The sequence below is a fragment of the Podarcis filfolensis genome (genome assembly GCF_964270895.1).
Source record: "Podarcis filfolensis genome assembly, chromosome: 17".
NCBI classification, from domain to species: domain Eukaryota; kingdom Metazoa; phylum Chordata; class Lepidosauria; order Squamata; family Lacertidae; genus Podarcis; species Podarcis filfolensis.
In genome coordinates, this window is record NC_139621.1 from 7,106,256 (window position 1) to 7,122,935 (window position 16,680).

A 16,680-nucleotide genomic window follows, 5' to 3' on the forward strand; every position below is an offset into this window, starting at 1 on the left:
GCGCTGTGGGTTAAACCACAAAGCCTAGGACTTGCCGATCAGAAGGTCAGCAGTTTGAATCCCCGCGAATCCCCGCAGTGGGGTGAGCTCCCATTTCTCGGTCCCTGCTCCTGCCAACCTAGCAGTTCGAATGCACATCAAAGTGCAAGTAGATAAATAGGTACCACTCCGGCAGGAAGGTAAACGGCGTTTCTGTGCGCTGCTCTGCTGGCCACATGACCTGGAAGCTGTACGCCGGTTCCCTCAGCCAATAAAGCGAGATGAGCGCCACAACCCCAGAGTCAGTCACGACTGGACCTAATGCTCAGGGGTCTCTTTACCTTTACCTTTATGCATTGGACCAAGTGGCCAGTCTTATTTCTCACGTAGACAGGCTGGGGAAACAAGGGTATGCGATCTTGCCGTTTGTCGCAACCGTGAGCGAGCAAGAAAGCAGCTCACTGCTACCATAGAGGTTTCCAAGGTAATGGTGCAAGCCAAGTTAACAGCTGCTCATGTAAGATCATGTGGCAGTTTGCTACACTCTTGCCATTCTTGGATTAACATACAAAGAGGATAATGATCAAGGCTGTAGTTACTTGATGTCCCAAGTCACGTGCCTTTTTGTTTCTGTTGCTTTAAATATACCTGTGTTGTCTGTCTGTCTGGGTTCAGAAACTTTGCAAATGTTTTAGGTGGCATGGGTTGAATGATGCAGAGGGAAAGGGGGACAGATTTCAGGACAACCTGGGAAGGGAATACATCCTTTGTTGTTTGTTCCAAGACCTACGTTGTAGAGGAAATGTTTTTGAGGCAATCAATACCGGGGCAGGGGATGTTTAAATAAAACAGAGTGTATCTGCCACAAAAATACAACTTTCCCCCCATTCCAGCGACCCAATTTATGTCCAAATGATCTGTTGGAGCTTTCTGAGAATGCTTTAAGTAACCAAAGGTGGGGAATGCCAAAATTGAAGGGGTGCTGTAGAAAGCTCCCTCCTCTATGTCCTTTCTTTATATGCCCTTTTTGTATGAATTAATGAAGGGTGTGTTTTGGGTAATCATGATGAGGCACTGAGCAGCAGGCGACGCCGCCTTGGCCCTGTCTACTTGTATAGTGTCTTATGGGAAGAATTGGACTCTGGAGCTCTGCATAGCATTTGCTCCTGACGGTTGCAATCTCTGCCTCTTGCTTTGTTGTTGATCATTTCTGCGCAAACATGAGGCTTAGACTTGCTTGAATAAAGAAAAGGCTTCATTAGGTTGCCAAACTGTGGCTTCAGATTCTGTAGTTGGGCAGTAAAGTTGCGGAACTACACACATCCCTGATGAGACCAGGCACTTGCTGATGATCTTGAGCAGAAAACTTCTCTAGTTGTGGGTGGATTAGTTGTGGGTGGATCCTTGATGACTGTTGCTGAAATATTAATAGGCTATCTGTGAACTGGGCTGGAAGGGAAGTGACTAGCTCAGCCGACTAACTGGCTTTCTTTTGGCTCAAGAAAATCTCTTCACTTTTTAACTTTGCAAAGTCATCAATTTGATAATGTATTTGTGTTAATACCAGCACTTGCTTCTTGTGTACACCCCTCATAGAATCCTATAATTAATGAGTTGGAAGGGACCCAAGGGTCATCTAGTCCAACCCCCTGCAATGCAGAATTCTGATGCTTGCAGACTTGTATCAGCATCCTGCAGGGGATTGGCCCCATATATGTAGGGCCGAAATGGAGCCCTCGGCATTGATGAACATGAAATCTTTGCTATGTTTCTGTTCCCTGAGCCTTGGCTGCTTCCTGTCTCTTCCTTGTGTCAGCCCACGTTAGAACACATGCGCTGCTGAGTCTTCCTGCTGCTTCGTTAACAGAAGTACATTGGGCAATTTCTTAACAGCTGTTTTATTTGAGCTCTGCTTTAGTATCCCAGCACTTATTACTTTACATCTAAAAACAACAACAAACAATAACATCTTCTCAAATGTCACTAGTTGAATTTATGACTTGTAGTTCAATCCTATATATATCTGTTCAGAAGTAAGTCTTATTGAATTCAGCTGGTCTTACTCTCTGGGATAAGCGGGATGTTAGGGGAGGGGTGCTACCTCTGGTGGGGGGGGGGACATGTCATGCTCTTTCTGGGGTAGTTTGTCCACCTTTGGTCCCTGCACTCAGCTCTCACCTGTGGTTCCTAGAAGCTGTTAGCGTGTGACAGCGGCCACATCCCGCGAATGACTTTGACTGGCTGGCTAAACCAGGTGAGGGCAGCCGATGGGTCTCAAACCTTCAGTGAGTTGGGGACTTCCCCTGCGTGTGAAGACAGGCTCAGTGGATTGAGTGGACGAGACTAATAGTTGGGTCCAGTAGTCAAGAAGGCAGTTGCTGTAGAGGGAAGTGAGGGGCAGATGGGGCTTGTCAACCTGGGAAGGTAGCCCATCTAGGAGAAGGAAAACTGATCCTAAACCTCTGCTGCCTTGTGGGACATGTCTGGGAGAAGAAAAGACTAAGGAGTAAGCCCTACACAAATCCGGAGTGGAATCCCTTAGATGGTTGGATGGCGCCTTGTACACCTCCTTCCAGCAATTCTTGCAGCCAAGCTGGTGCCAAACATATTGTTCTGCTTTCCTTTGGACCACATCAGCGTAGCCGAGAGAGGGGTCTTGTCATCTGGGCAGCCCAGGATATCCATACACGTTGCCTAGGCTTGAGCCCCAGAGAGGTTACTTCAGTGCTGCTAATGCAGCAGTTTGACTTCACCCCTGGAGGCACACTCCATTGTCTTTTGCGAGAGACGGATGCCAACCAATTCCCTGGTTATGTGGACCTAGGATTGCAGCCTCATGAGGCAGCAATGAATTGGAAATGCCATGTTGAAAGTCCTGTTCTAGGTTTTCTCATCGATTTAATTGCAGGGAATGCTTTTTGTGTGTGTGTGTGTAAGCCATGAAGTATTTTGATAATCTGAGGCTGTGGCATGTGGTTGGTGCTGAATATCCTCCAGTCCATGTAATATTCTTGACAACCTCTTGCTCCAACTGCGTTTCAGTAGCCCTTACTTTATTAGAAGGGTATTTAGAGGACCACGACACTTTCCTGTCTACTTGAGCTTGCGCCATATGTTGTGAGTGGCATGCTAGCATTTGAGAATTCATATTCTGTGTTCATCTGAATGCTTAGAGAAATCGCATGTTTTACAGTGAATGAACCTCGTGAATGTTACACCCAAAACATGCTGAGAATATAGAACTAACATTAGGACTTGCTCTGTTTTTGTCGCAAGACTTGTTGGCAGCAGCTGTGTTCTGTGCTGGTTCTAGCTTTTCTGGTCCTTTCTTGCCCATCTTCAGTCTGCAGTTGCTGTACTCCCACCACCTGCCTGATAATAATCTGCTGACTGCTGGTCATATAAAAGCAAACAGAACATTAAATATTCTGTAGTGACTAGAACTCGAGATTTTGGCATAATATAGTATCCCAGTGATGCAACCTTGAAACGCAAGACTGGAGGTCAAGGGGTCAGATGTAACCTTGGCGAAACAGGTTCTCTTCCTCCCTTCCCCTTTCTAGTTCAAAAAACAACAACCATGCTTAATAAAGACTGAAAATTACCGTATTTTTTGCTCTATAAGACTCACTTTTTCCCTCCTAAAAAGTAATGGGAAATGTGTGTGCGTCTTATGGAGCGAATGCAGGCTGCGCAGCTATCCCAGAAGCCAGAACAGCAAGAGGGATTGCTGCTTTCACTGTGCAGCGATCCCTCTTGCTGCTCTGGCTTCTGAGATTCAGAATATTTTTTTTCTTGTTTTCCTCCTCCAAAAACTAGGTGTGTCTAGTGGTCTGGTGCGTCTTATAGAGCGAAAAATACGGTATTTTAACATTTCTGTACAATAGATGTGAAGCTCAACACCACCAACAGGGTCATTCTGCTATGTTACAGTGCTCAGGAGACAGGCTTCCACTTTCAGATTTCTGGCCACCAATACTAGATTTACATTCCTTTCTCCTTTTCCTGTCCCTAGCCTAGCACTGAGTCTTTTGGTAACAAAAAGGCCAACATGGCATTGGGTTTCCTGCCTGCAACTCCCCCTAACCTGTTCAAGGGATCTTGGAAGCTGCCTGAGCTGAGCAGACTGCCATGTCACCAAGACCTCAGAGCTGCCCCATCTGACTGCTGCAAATGTTACAGACTTGCTAACAATGCTAAGCCAAAATTAGAATTGATGAGCGGGAGCTGCGTGCCAGGAAATCCCAGTTCAACTTCCACCTCAGCCATAAACTTGGTAGCCTTAAACAAGCCACCGTTCCCTGGGGCTTGGCACCCACAACATAGGCATGATCCTGGCCTGCCTTGCAGGAAAGGCTGTAAATACATCGAGACAATATGTGCGCTTGGAATACTTGAAATCTGCTCCGTGAATACCATGGGCAGACTTAGTTTGGCTGATTTGCAAAACTCACGTTACGAACTTGGGACCCAAGTTCAGCTAATTTAGTTTGGATCTAAGCCATTGCTTTATATAAAAGTAAAAGTGTGAACTGCTTGTTGCAACATTTATTGGACAGAGTTAAAACAGAGAAGCAAGACTGTCTGGAACTCATGCCCTTCTGGTATGAAAACCATTCTTAATATTGGATCTGCGTAGTGTATAGTGCTGGCTCAATAAAGGAATGGCATTCTGCACCTACTGTTTTTTAAAGTAAAGCCATGCCACTGGAAACAAGTTCTGGAATTTTAGCTCTGGGTCACATATTAAGTCCTAAAGTTACAGCTAAAGCAGGGGTGGTGGGAAACCAGTGGTTCTCTATATGTTGGATGATCTGCCCTGATCATTGGCCATACTCGTTGGCGCTGAAGGGAGTCTAGAACCGTCTGGAGGCCACAGAATCCCCAACCCTGATTTTCCCCTCCTACTCGGTGTTGTTTTGACCAAGCAGTAGGTAAAGTGCTCTCAGTTCTCTGAAAAGAAAGATGAAGTAACTTAAACAGCTGGATCTTGTTTAATAAAAATGACTTAGTGCTGTCTTTCCCATAAAAATCACCATTTCTTCCGAAAGACAACAAATCTGGAACTTATGTACTGGATACAGACAAAGCATAACATTTTGTCTTTCTTTTATCTCAAGATTCTTCACACATTTACAGTTCCAAAATAATCTGTTGAGCTCATGTCCAGTTTGCAGGCTTCCCACAGGCCTTTTTTTGGCCACTGTGAGAACAGAATGCTAGATTAGATGGGCCATTGGCTTGATCAGGTGGACTCATTTTATGTTCTTAATCATGCAGACTTAGTTTTTCAAGCCAGATTTAGTCCTAATGGAGCACAATCTGCTCAGAGTAATCAGTATCTCTCTTGGGGGTGTGTGTGCTTGCACATGGGATGGGAGTGGGGAGATAACATGAGGGTGGTGGTCAAAATTCAATATTTTAAAACCAGCGTTCAAAACTCCCATTGTTCTAGGCGCGTTTTGTGACAAGAAACTTCATAGGCGCAAGCCGTTTCTGAGGTCCGGGCGCAGTGGTGGGCCTAAGATTTCAGATTAAAACTGCAGAGTGGAAGGTAAGGGGGGGACCTTTTTCTGCCTCCCCACTTCCAGCCACTCTCTGAAGACTTGAGAAGAGACCCTCTTAAGAATATTAGGGAGGTGGGCAGGGGAAGCATGGCTTTATTTTTTGCATGTGAAAAATGAACGTAATCTTTTAGCTGCAGTTCATTCATTTTCGGCTTTGTATTCTTGTTATTAAAAAGTGTGCGTTCCGTTGTTGTGCCCATAACCTATGTTTAAGGTGTCATTCAGCTCCTAGCTTTCATATCTCAGTTTCTAACACTGTTTAAAATGCCGTGTAAATCTGGGGTAAATAACTAATTGCCCTCCAAATCCCATTGGCCCCAGACAGCATGGCTAATACTGAATGGTGCTAGGATTTGGAGGACAGCACCTAGCCAAAATGTTCTGGTTGCCTCTTTTCAATTTCTTTTCTAGAACTAAAAGGGTAGTGGGAAAAGAGCAATTAAATAGGGGTAGAGCCTATTACTGGAACAGGTTGAAGTGTTTGGGGCTTTTCATTTAGAAGAAAAGACTAATGGGAAAGGTATTTCTGTCAAAATCCTGCATAGTGTAGAGTAAAATGTGTCTCATTGTCCTAATATTGGAACTCAGGGCTTGTCCAGTGAAACTGGCTGATAGACATGGTAGACAAGTTTTTCTTTGCATAACAAGAGTTCAGTGAGTAAGCTATGGAATTGTGCCAGTGATCACTTTAAGGAAAGACATTTTTACTTGAGGATTATTCTTGCAATAGCTGTGAGCTGGATAACTTAATAAAACCTTTGTGTTCAGAAGTGTTTATGTCTGAGTTGCAAGTGTTGCTACCTTCTGGTAACTGATCCTGACCCCTTGATGCAGTTTCTAACTGCCTGCCATCTTTAACTGCCCATTTTTATAAAATGGGGGTGAGGGGACTTGAAGCCACCTCCCTGTTCTTTGGGCAGCTCAGCTATGTGTGCTCACTATTCATTGCAAATGAGCATACATGCTTGCTTCATTTGATAGCAGGAACAGTGCCTATATTTGCTCAGATGTTGCCTCAAAGACAGTGCTTATAAATGGAGGCCGTCTGCATGCTCAGTGGAGAGTCACTGTGCGGTGTGTACGCATGTTTGAATAATTCTGCCTCAAATATGAGTTTGCCGCTTGAGTAGTTGCAGCACATGGATGCCCACTGAGGTGCCCTCTAGATGTTGCTGGAGTAAAACTCGCACCATCCCTGAGCTAGTGTTAGAAATTAGCCAGGCGCCAGGAGCATTTTGCCAATTACAACCGCATGGAGATCTCTGGATGCCAGGTTGACAACTCCATCTGACTGGCTTCTCCAGCTTTCCTAAGCAAGTAAGCAGATGAGCTTATTTATTGCATTTTTCTTTTTCTGCAAGGAGTGCATGGTTCACCCCCCTTCTCACCCCCTACCCTGTGAGGTAGGTTAGGAGGCTGTGACTGGCCCAAGGTCACCCGGTGAGCTTCAGGGCTGAGTGGGGATTTGAACCCTGATCTCTCAGTTAATAGTCTGACACTCTAACCACTAGACCACACTGGCTTCCTAGAGTTCTTCTGCTATGGGGCAGCTATATAAATTAAGTAGGTAAATAAATAAATATGGGGTGAGCAAAATGTCACTTAGAGAAGGATCTGAAATATTTTCCTTGAAGCGTGAATTTGTTTTAGTCTGGATTGTTTTATTTGATGTTTTAACTATTTCATTTTTTATTTTTTTTTGTAACTTGGGTCCAAGCAGTCTGCTGGCAGTATGACGAATATCTCCCTAAATAAACTTAGATATAAAAGAGAGCAAATGTGCGGAGAGCATGCTGATTAATTTGGATACTACCCCCACACGTTATTTGAATACAAAAGTCCTTTCTGTCCTTTGGAGTTACAGCTGTTTTGTTATGCATGCAGCAGGTACTGCTATTCAGGCAAGTTGTTGAGCTGTATGAGAGCAGAGCTTGGCCTTTTAATGAAAATGAGGCTTTGGAGTTGGAGCTGTGCTTGCAGCATAGCGAAAAGGGATCACGGGCTGTACTGCTCTGGTGCAGGTGACTGGAATCCTGCTTCCAAATGCTCCTGTGCGTTATAAACTCTCTGCTAGTTAAAAAAAAGAAAGAAAGCAAAAAAAACCTAACACAATAAAGAGAATTCTCGGCAAACATACACCAAATCAGGTGTAAAGACTTGCCAAGAGATTTAAGAATAATAAGAATTGGGGGGTCCTTCAAGATGACACCCCCAACCGTGTCTGAAGTGGTACAGTCCACCTTTTTCTTCTGCACTGGTAGACCTAAGCTGAGATTTGCCTTGCCACTAGCATGTTTTAAAGCCTCCAGTCAAAACCAGAAAAGTTACCACTTCAGATTAGACTTTGGAGTTGAGTCATACAGAAGCAGAAATGATAACCTACCCTGCAAGGCTTGAGTTACCGCTTATAGTATAACGGATGTGAAATCTGTGCAAGTCAAAAGGTTGCTAGCTTCAGGTGGGCTGGAGTTTAATGGTTCACTTTAGTAGTTCTCCTGATACAGCAAAAATAGAAAAATTCTAAAACAAAATACGATAAGCAGTGGCACGTTTTTACCACGGTCAACTTGCAATCACCATACTCCAGGTAGCTAAATAAGCCACAGTAATAATAAAAATAAAAATAAATCTTTTTTATAATTATTTATACCCCACCCATCTGGCTGGGTTTTCCCCAGCTACTCTGGGCGGCTTACAGCATATCTAAAAACATGATAAAAACATCAAGCATTCAAAGCCTCGTGATACAGGGCTGCCTTCGCATGTCTTCTAAAAGTTGTGTAATTCTTTTATCTCCTTGACATCTGAAGGAAGGGCACTCTACAGGTGCCACCTTTTTGTCTCCCGAGCCTCAGGAGACCTAGTAACCCTAAAAGTATAGCCCATTGATCAGGGGTCCCCAAACTAAGTTCCGCGGGCTGGATAAGGCCCGAGGGACTCGTTTATCCAGCCCGTGGCGACCCTCACCACCTGCTCTTACTGGCGCTGTGCTGTGCAGCTGCCCACTTCCAGGTCGGAAGAGCACCGGAAATAGCTTGTGCGCATGTGCAAGCGTTATTTCCGGTGCGCACCTGGGTTGGAGGAGGCCCGTGCACATGCGCACAAGCTATTTCCGGTTCTCCTCTGACCCGGACGTGCGCCGGAAATAGTGTGTGTGCACGTGCATGGGCACACGCTCCCCCGCCCTCTGGCCCGCTGCGCAATCAGTGCTGGAGACACCGGCCCGAGGCATGGTAAGTTTGCTGACCCCTGCCATAGATGGACTGCAATGGTGTCCTTAAATTTATTGTTTGTGTCTGGGTAAACCTTAGGTAGGAACGGGATGTTTTCCTAGGGCTCTATCCAGTGTAGTACTGAGACACTTGTTCTGCCAGCACAAGGATCAAAACTTGTGTAACAGAGCTCTCTCTCTCTCCCTCTCCCTCTCCCCATCCCCCCCAATTCTTCTATCCCATATGTTCTGGATTTTCACCCAACCCTCTAGAGCAGAAGTGAAGGATGAGCAAGTGTAAATGTTTGCACTGATGGAGCATGATAGTTGGATACTACTCATAGAGTCCTACAGACACAGGTGGCACTGTAGTCTAAACCACTGAGCCTCTTGGGCTTGCCGATCGGAAGGTTGGCGGTTCAAATCCCCACGACAGGGTGAGCTCCCATTGCTCTGTCCCAGCTCCTGCCAACCTAGCTGTTCGAAAGCATGCCAATGCAAGTAGATAAATAGGCTGTGGCAGGAAGGTAAACCGCGTTTCCGTGCGCTCTGGTTTCCGTCACGGTGTTCCGTTGTGCCAGAAGCGGTTTAGTCATGCTGGCCACATGACCCGGAAAGCTGTCTGTGGACAAACGCCGGCTCCCTCGGCCTAAAAGTGAGATGAGCGCCGTAACCCCATAGTTGCCTTTGACTGGACTTAACCGTCCAGGGATCCTTTACCTTTACCATAGAGTCCTAGGGCTGGGATGAAGCAAGAAGTCCTTAAGCTCACCCCATAGCCCCAAGCCCAGGGTCTTCCATTAACGGTACCATCAGTTAAATGCATGCAGCATCCAAGGCGCAGTAGCTCACTTTGTCGCATTAGACAGTAGCTTAAAGCTGTTGTAAGTGGGCTATTCCCGTGGCATTTCACCCCTGCTCCTGCTTAGCCATGGATTAAAAACAACTTTGAGGCTGTGGTCTCGTCTGAACATGGGCCCATTGTCAGTCCCCGCCAAAAGAAACCTCAAGCGATAACCATATTCTTGATGTGCTGCTTTGGATCACGTGCTGCTCATTCACAGTCAGTCTTACGCAGGCATCCCCAAAGTCGGCCCTCCAGCTGTTTTGGGACTACAACTCCCATCATCCCTAGTTAACAGGACCAGTCGTCAGGGATGATGGGAATTGTAGTCCAACAACAGCTGGAGGGCCAACTTTGGGGACGCCTGGTCTTGCGCAAACCAGGCCAGTGTTTCTTCAGATGATTCTGGAGCAGATAATTCTAGGCAACTCACAAAAGTGAAGTTAAATATGGGATACTGGAGAAGCTTCTACCTCTTCCCGCCTTTCAGTACCATGTCCAAATTTCCAGTCTAGATTTATCAATTATATTTTAACATATTGTTTTATAATTGCTGTTGCCTTAAAATGAGATAAATAATTATTGATTGGCTTCTCCTTCCGTTCCTGTTGGATTTTTTTCCTCCTCGAAAAGAGTGGCCAGGTTCGCCTTCTAGATGACGTCTTGCCAAAGGCTTGTGCAAACTCATTAATGCTTCCTGCTTGAAAGTGCTCCATCTCGTACAGCGAAGAATTACATTTGTCTCCTTTACAGCTGCATCTCATGGGTGGTTCATAGCCTTTTGTGACTGAGCAGGATCTGCCCAGTTCTTTCCTCATTTGTTATTTGCAGCTGATGAGTCCTTTGCTAATAATACAGAAAACTGTGGTAGTTTCAGCGTATGACTCCAACTCTTTCCGTTGTAGGATTTCATTCCATTGCTCTGCTCAGTGAATTAATCCAGTTTGTCCTCCTGGTTTTTTAGAAGCAATGGCTTTTCACCTCTTTTCATTCATAGACTTTATCAATGAACTCCTCCTGACTAATAAAAAAATATTGATTAAAATATGTCCCAAGACCGATTCCTGATGCTTCAACAGGTTTTTGTTTTATCACAACTTTTAATCAAAGCTGCTCCTTTTCCATCTTACTGTAGATGTTTATGCCAATGATGGGGCAACACTCTGATGTGCAGAATAGCTAAAGACTTTTTGTGGCTGTATTTAATACAAGATTCTCAATGCATATCGTTTTTCAGGAGCAAGTGGTAGCACAAACCTATGGAGACTTCTTCAGAAGTAAATACCGCTAAGTTCAATGGGGCTTAATTCCCAGTATTTAGGATTGCAACCTTAAGGCTTGTCCACACTGCCACTTGTCCTGTGGCTATAAGGCATGGCTCTCAGAGGTTTTCCATCTGCCCCGCTGCTTTCCGCTCGAAAACCCGCTCTTTGCTGCTGAATTGGAGCATACGTCAATCCACAGAAAATCCAATTGATGTTTGCTCCAATTCAGTGGTAAAGAGCGGGTTTTCCCTGGGGGAAGTATAGATGAACCCTGTGTGCAAGAAAGTTGTTTGAAAATACCATGTAAATGTACTGCTTCTCTTATTTAGCTATTCTAATGTTTTAGAAGGGACGTGGGTGGCACTGTTGTCTAAACCACCGAGCCTCTTGGGCTTGCCGATTGGAAGGTCGGCGGTTTGAATTCCCGCGACGGGGTGAGCTCCCATTGCTGGGCTCAGCTCCTGCCAACCTAGCAGTTCAAAAGCACTGTGGTGGGAAGGTAAACAGCCACATAACCCAGAAGCTGCCTGCGGACAACCGCCAGCTCCCTCGGCCCATAGAGCGAGATGAGCACGCAACCCCAGAGTCGTTTGCGACTGGACCTAACAGTCAGGGGTACCTTTACCTTTAATGTTTTAGAACCGATGTTCAAAGAGCTTTGACAGAAGTTCTGTTGTTTTGAAGTTCTGCATTGTCCAGTTTATTAATTTCCTGGAGGCTAGCTATTTTAATTTCATTCCCCTTTATTATTTGCCCTTCTGTCCTCTGCCACTGAACTTGAGCTTATAGCTCTGAAGTCATGGTGACGTGTTTCTTGAATATAGGGCTGAAGATGGACCTACAGGTTACATAGCATTTGGAGTTTCAAGGAAACTATTCCACTGAATTATTATGACATATTTACTTGGTTCCCTGTTTTCCTAGAATAGGGGTAGCTAAAGGGGTGTCTTCCAGATGTTGCCAGAGACCCCAGCCCCTATCAGCCCCAGTCAGAATGACTGATGCCCAGGGGCAGTGTTATAAACTTAGATATATAAGCTTAGCACCAAGCGGCACCATAAATCTAGGTTGTGGTGCCCACAATGGAATGTCCAGGTACCTTTGGGGGGGATTTTTTATATTTATATTAGTAGTAGTATTAATTTCATTTCTATACCGCTTTATATTTTAAAGGGGGGGGGGGAATCTCAGAGTGAATTACAACACATGAAAACAAAGATATTTACAAAATTGAGCGTTATCCATTCTGCTGCACCACAGATGTACATATTGGTGTTGTGATACAAACACGCTGTAAACAGGACTAGGAGTACCAAAGTGCCAAGTACCAAAACGGTGCTTGTGATCTCTGAAATGTGGGTTTTCTAGTTGTGTCCTTATGGAGCCCCATACCTAAGGCTGCTAGTAACATTTCCCCCGCAGGCGCAGTTTGTTTTTCAGTTTTGCCTATTATATTGTGCCTGGGTGGAAGTCCAGGTGAAATTGCAGAGCTCTAGGCCTGCTTTGTCTCTCTCTCTGTGGTTGAGGACAGGGTTGTGCCTGGCTGCTGTCTGTGTAGCCAGTAGCTTCCCCGTGCCAGAGGGCTGAGGACAAGCTGCAGGGTGTGGGGCCAGTTAGAGTGAGTCACCCTACTGGTCCGTATGGCCTAGCTGGCACTACCAGCAAGGTGTCCTCCTTTGCTGTGCTTGGGCTGTGATGCACCAGGGTCTACAGGTGTGGCCTTGGGCCTCACCTGCTTTGTCAGTGTGCCTGCTTTCGTCATCTGTGTGTGACTCACCCACTTGGTCAATGCAGCTGAGCTGCACCTCCCAGGACTTCTTCCGCCTCGCTCAGGTGTGTGTTACCTGCCTGGTACCACTTCCAGGTTAAGCTGCAGGTGCAGCCAAGACCAGGACCCTGCAGGCAGGTCTGGGCCAAGCTCACCTATTTTTGAGTGGGCGGGATTTCCTCTGGCTTTTCAGCAGCTCCACATGATCCTTGGATGAAGGACGGCCTGTCCGTTTAATGAATAATAATTTTCAAAAGCCACCTGCTTTAAAGTATGCACTAGGGTCACCCCTGAAGGGGGCTGACTGTTAATTTTTTGAATAAGGATTGTGCTGTGGGTTGGGCTCTTTAGATTTCTGCGTTGCAAAGGGTTGAACTAGAAGACCCTCAGGGTCCCTTCCAGCTCTGCATTTCTGTGATTCATATTTGTCCTGTTCCTTTTTCCAGGCATGGCCAAACTTGGCCCTCCAGCTGTTTTCGGACTACAACTCCCATCATCCCTAGCTAGCAGGACCAGTGGTCAGGGATGATGGGAATTGTAGTCCCAAAACATCTGGAGGGCCGAGTTTGGCCATGCCTGTTCTAAGCTAAGAGGACTGATGCTCCTTGTTCAAACTGAGCAGGATGAAAGTTAAGTGGCTGGACTCCTAGCCTGTCAGTTTCCCTTAATTTCTGCTTGCTACACAGCTGGTTTCAGGGCAAGGATTTGTGTTCATGGCCAAATGTTAGTCCCCTAAAAATGTCCCCATCAGGCTGGTTTTCCCTAACCCCCTTGTGTAGCTTAATTTGGTCATGCTTGCTGTCTATGAGGCCTTCACCTTCCCTGCAGGGGGAATGGTCCTCAGTTTTTGGTCTTTTAGTCCTCTTGGTCAGGGGCAGACACTTTGTATGTTTACTGACTGTTTCTTTCTTTTCTTCCTCCTCTTTAAACACACAGGTTTCCACCTGAGCGGGATTGTGACGGAGCCTCCAGGCCCCAGTGAGCCTGAGCATAGTTACCATGTCTCCATCAGTTTTGACCGCTGTAAGATCACGTCAGTGAGCTGTGCCTGCGACAACCGGGACATCTTCTACTGTGCCCACGTGGTGGCCTTGTCCCTGCACCGCATCCGGCAGGCCCGCCAGGTGGAGCTGCGCCTGCCCATCTCTGAAACGCTGTCCCAAATGAACCGGGACCAGCTGCAGAAATTTGTGCAGTACCTGATCAGTGCGCACCACACGGAGGTGCTGCCGACCGCGCAGAGGCTTGCTGATGAGATTCTGCTGCTTGGCTCCGAGATCAACCGAGTTCATGGTATGAAACTCTGTTTGGGTCCCCAGGGGAGACAGAGCAAGCAGCGGGGAGGTTACAGGACAGCTGCAGGTGCAGCAAGGTCTGGACGAGGGATGCATGGCAACATCCCTTGCTTGCCCGTTTCCTCCTCCGGGTCATGGAGTGGGTGGTTGGGTGCTGGGGCTCTTCCATGTCAGCTGCTGAAAAGGAACTGCCTAAATTCTCCTTGACTGCCGAGTGAAGGGCAAAAATCTGATTCACCATGACCGCCACGGTTACAAGGGGACAACACCTCTTACACAGAAAAGAGAGGGTGTAGAGAGAATCTGTATTGTAGACTAACAGTGCTAGGTAAAGGGACCCCTGACCTTTAAGTCCAGTCGCAGACAGCTCTGGGGTTGTGGCGCTCATCTCGATGTACTGGCCGAGGGAGCCGGCGTTTGTCCGCAGACAACTTCCAGGTCATGTGGCCAACATGACTAAGCTGCTCCTGGAGAACCAGAACAGTGCACAGAAACGCCATTTGCCTTCCCGCCGGAGTGGTACCTATTTATCTACTTGCACTTTGACGTGCTTTCGAACTGCTAGGTTGGCAGGAGCAGGGACTGAGCAATGGGAGCTCACTCCCATCATGGGGATTCGAACCGCCGACCTTCTGATCGGCAAGCCCTAGGCTCTGTGGTTTCGACCACAGCGCCACAGTGCTACATTGCTGCAAATGGTGCAACAATTATATAATGAGATACGAATGAGGCTAGTTCCGCATGGGTGATACTCACATTCCGTGAGCATCAGATAAGCTTTGTATTTCTATTCCTTGCGAAGATGCACAAGTAGCAACTCTGATGGGCCTGTCGTCTTATCTCTTATCATTCCAGCTCTGCTTCCAAGCTCAGCTCCAATTCCAGGACACTACAGCTCTCACAATTCAGCTGCACGGGCGTGTTGACCCATTTCCGTTTCACTCTTGTGCATGAACTTCTATACACGTATATTCACAAACCTTTTATGTTGAGGGGATCACAGTCTATATAAGCAAACATCCTCTCTTACTTTTGAAGTTCGAAAGAACGATGGTCTTACTCCCCCCTCCCCCAGCTCCCCAAAGGCACCTCGTTCAGCCGCCGTTTGCCCCTTTTCACTTTACTGGACAGGAGGTTGAACTCAACTCCCTTTCATTAAACTGGATTCATTTATTGTTACACACAGTCGTGGGTAACGCTGCTGGGTCAGGTCTTGGGTGTGTGTAACAACGGATGCTTTGGCCGTCTCTTGCCAGGCGCCCCTGACCCCACAGCTGGTGCTGGCATTGAGGATGCAAACTGCTGGCACCTGGATGAGGAGCAGATCCAAGAGCAGGTGAAGCAGCTACTCTCAAATGGCGGCTACTACGGGGCAAGCAAGCAGCTCCAGTCCATGTTCAACAAGGTAAAAGCCTCTTATTTGTGGACCCAGCCCTGCTTCCTCCTCTTACTTATCATTGTGGGCACAATGTTAGAGCCACATTATCTCTCTGGTCAGCCCCTGCCTGGTCGATGGAGTAGTAACTCTGCCCATTCACTTTGTTCTTTAAGGCTGTCTTTTTGCCTGGGGGGGGGGCATATAGTGTGTGGCACGGAAAGGTGCCATTGCTTGTGCATAAGAGTTATAATGTTCCTTCATCCTGTTCCTAAAGAGATCAGGTTTCTGGGGAAGTGCCCCCCCCCTTGACATCTGGCTCCTTCTAAGACAAAGCTTTCTAAAAGTGTTGGGTGGCTGCTGACATTTGGGGATATAGAAAGATGCCGGCAGCATGGAGAAGATGATGATAACTGATAACTGGGCAAAGTCAACTGGCCGTTTTGACATGCAGGACTCTTGCGTGCTGAGGTGTCAACACAGCCCAGAGGAGGAGGGAATGGGGCTCTGGGTATCTGGGCTCAGTCAGTAGGTGGAGAGGTTTGTGACAGTTGTCTGCACATGGCTTTACATCTTTGGGAGAGGAAATGCAGTTGCTTTCTGGATCCCTTGGCCTTCTCCTTTCCAGTTGTGACCTCTCTCCTTTCCCAGGTGCGGGAAATGCTGCGAATGCGAGACTCCAATGGGGCACGAATGCTCATCCTGATGACAGAGCAGTTCCTGCAGGATCCACGCCTGGCCCTTTGGCGGCAGCAAGGGGCTGGCATGACCGACAAGTGCCGGCAACTCTGGGATGAACTAGGTGAGTTCATCTTACGTGAGGGGTGGGCCTGCCCAGGAGAATCTGTGGCTAGGAGCTGTGTGCTTCATGTCAGCGGAACTATTCAGCTTTCTCTCCTCGCCTTTTTCTTTTTAAAAATGAAGTTTCTAGTCCTTAGGATTGCAAAGAGAAGTTTGGAAATATGGGCAGAGCCCACTGAAATCCCAGGTGTTGTAGTTGGGACTTGCTTTGCCTCATTTGGGTTTCTTTTAAGCTCATCCCATGCCAAAATGATGTGAGCAGTTTGCAGTGTGGAAACGTGATAAAGAAGCAATATTTTTTAAAAAGATAACATCCACTGATTCCACGATGGGCTGAATTCTTAGTTGAAATTGCTCCCCTCACACTCTCCTTTCAGTCAGTTCCATGTTTTGGGCAGAAAAGAAAATCTGAAACAGGTTTTTTAGCCTGCAGGCAGTACTTAAGCAAAGATGGTGCCAGAGGTCCTTCACAAGATGATTAACAGCTGACTTCTCAGCTGTTTAAAGATTGACCCGTGGCAGAGTGCAACATTATATGGAGAGATTTAAAAGGAACTATGCAGTCTGTAGCCGTG

General features: G+C 46.6%; 1 protein-coding gene across 1 annotated transcript in view; it reads left to right on the plus strand.

The window, feature by feature from the left end:
* Nucleotides 1–16,680, plus strand: part of ZSWIM4 (zinc finger SWIM-type containing 4) — a 41,414-nt gene that overhangs the window by 9,764 nt on the left and 14,970 nt on the right. Inside the window, exons 3-5 of the mRNA XM_083592934.1 lie at nt 13,571–13,927; nt 15,186–15,334; nt 15,956–16,106. Of these exons, the coding sequence (XP_083449060.1) occupies nt 13,571–13,927; nt 15,186–15,334; nt 15,956–16,106 (657 nt within the window). The remainder of the gene's footprint in view (nt 1–13,570; nt 13,928–15,185; nt 15,335–15,955; nt 16,107–16,680) is intronic.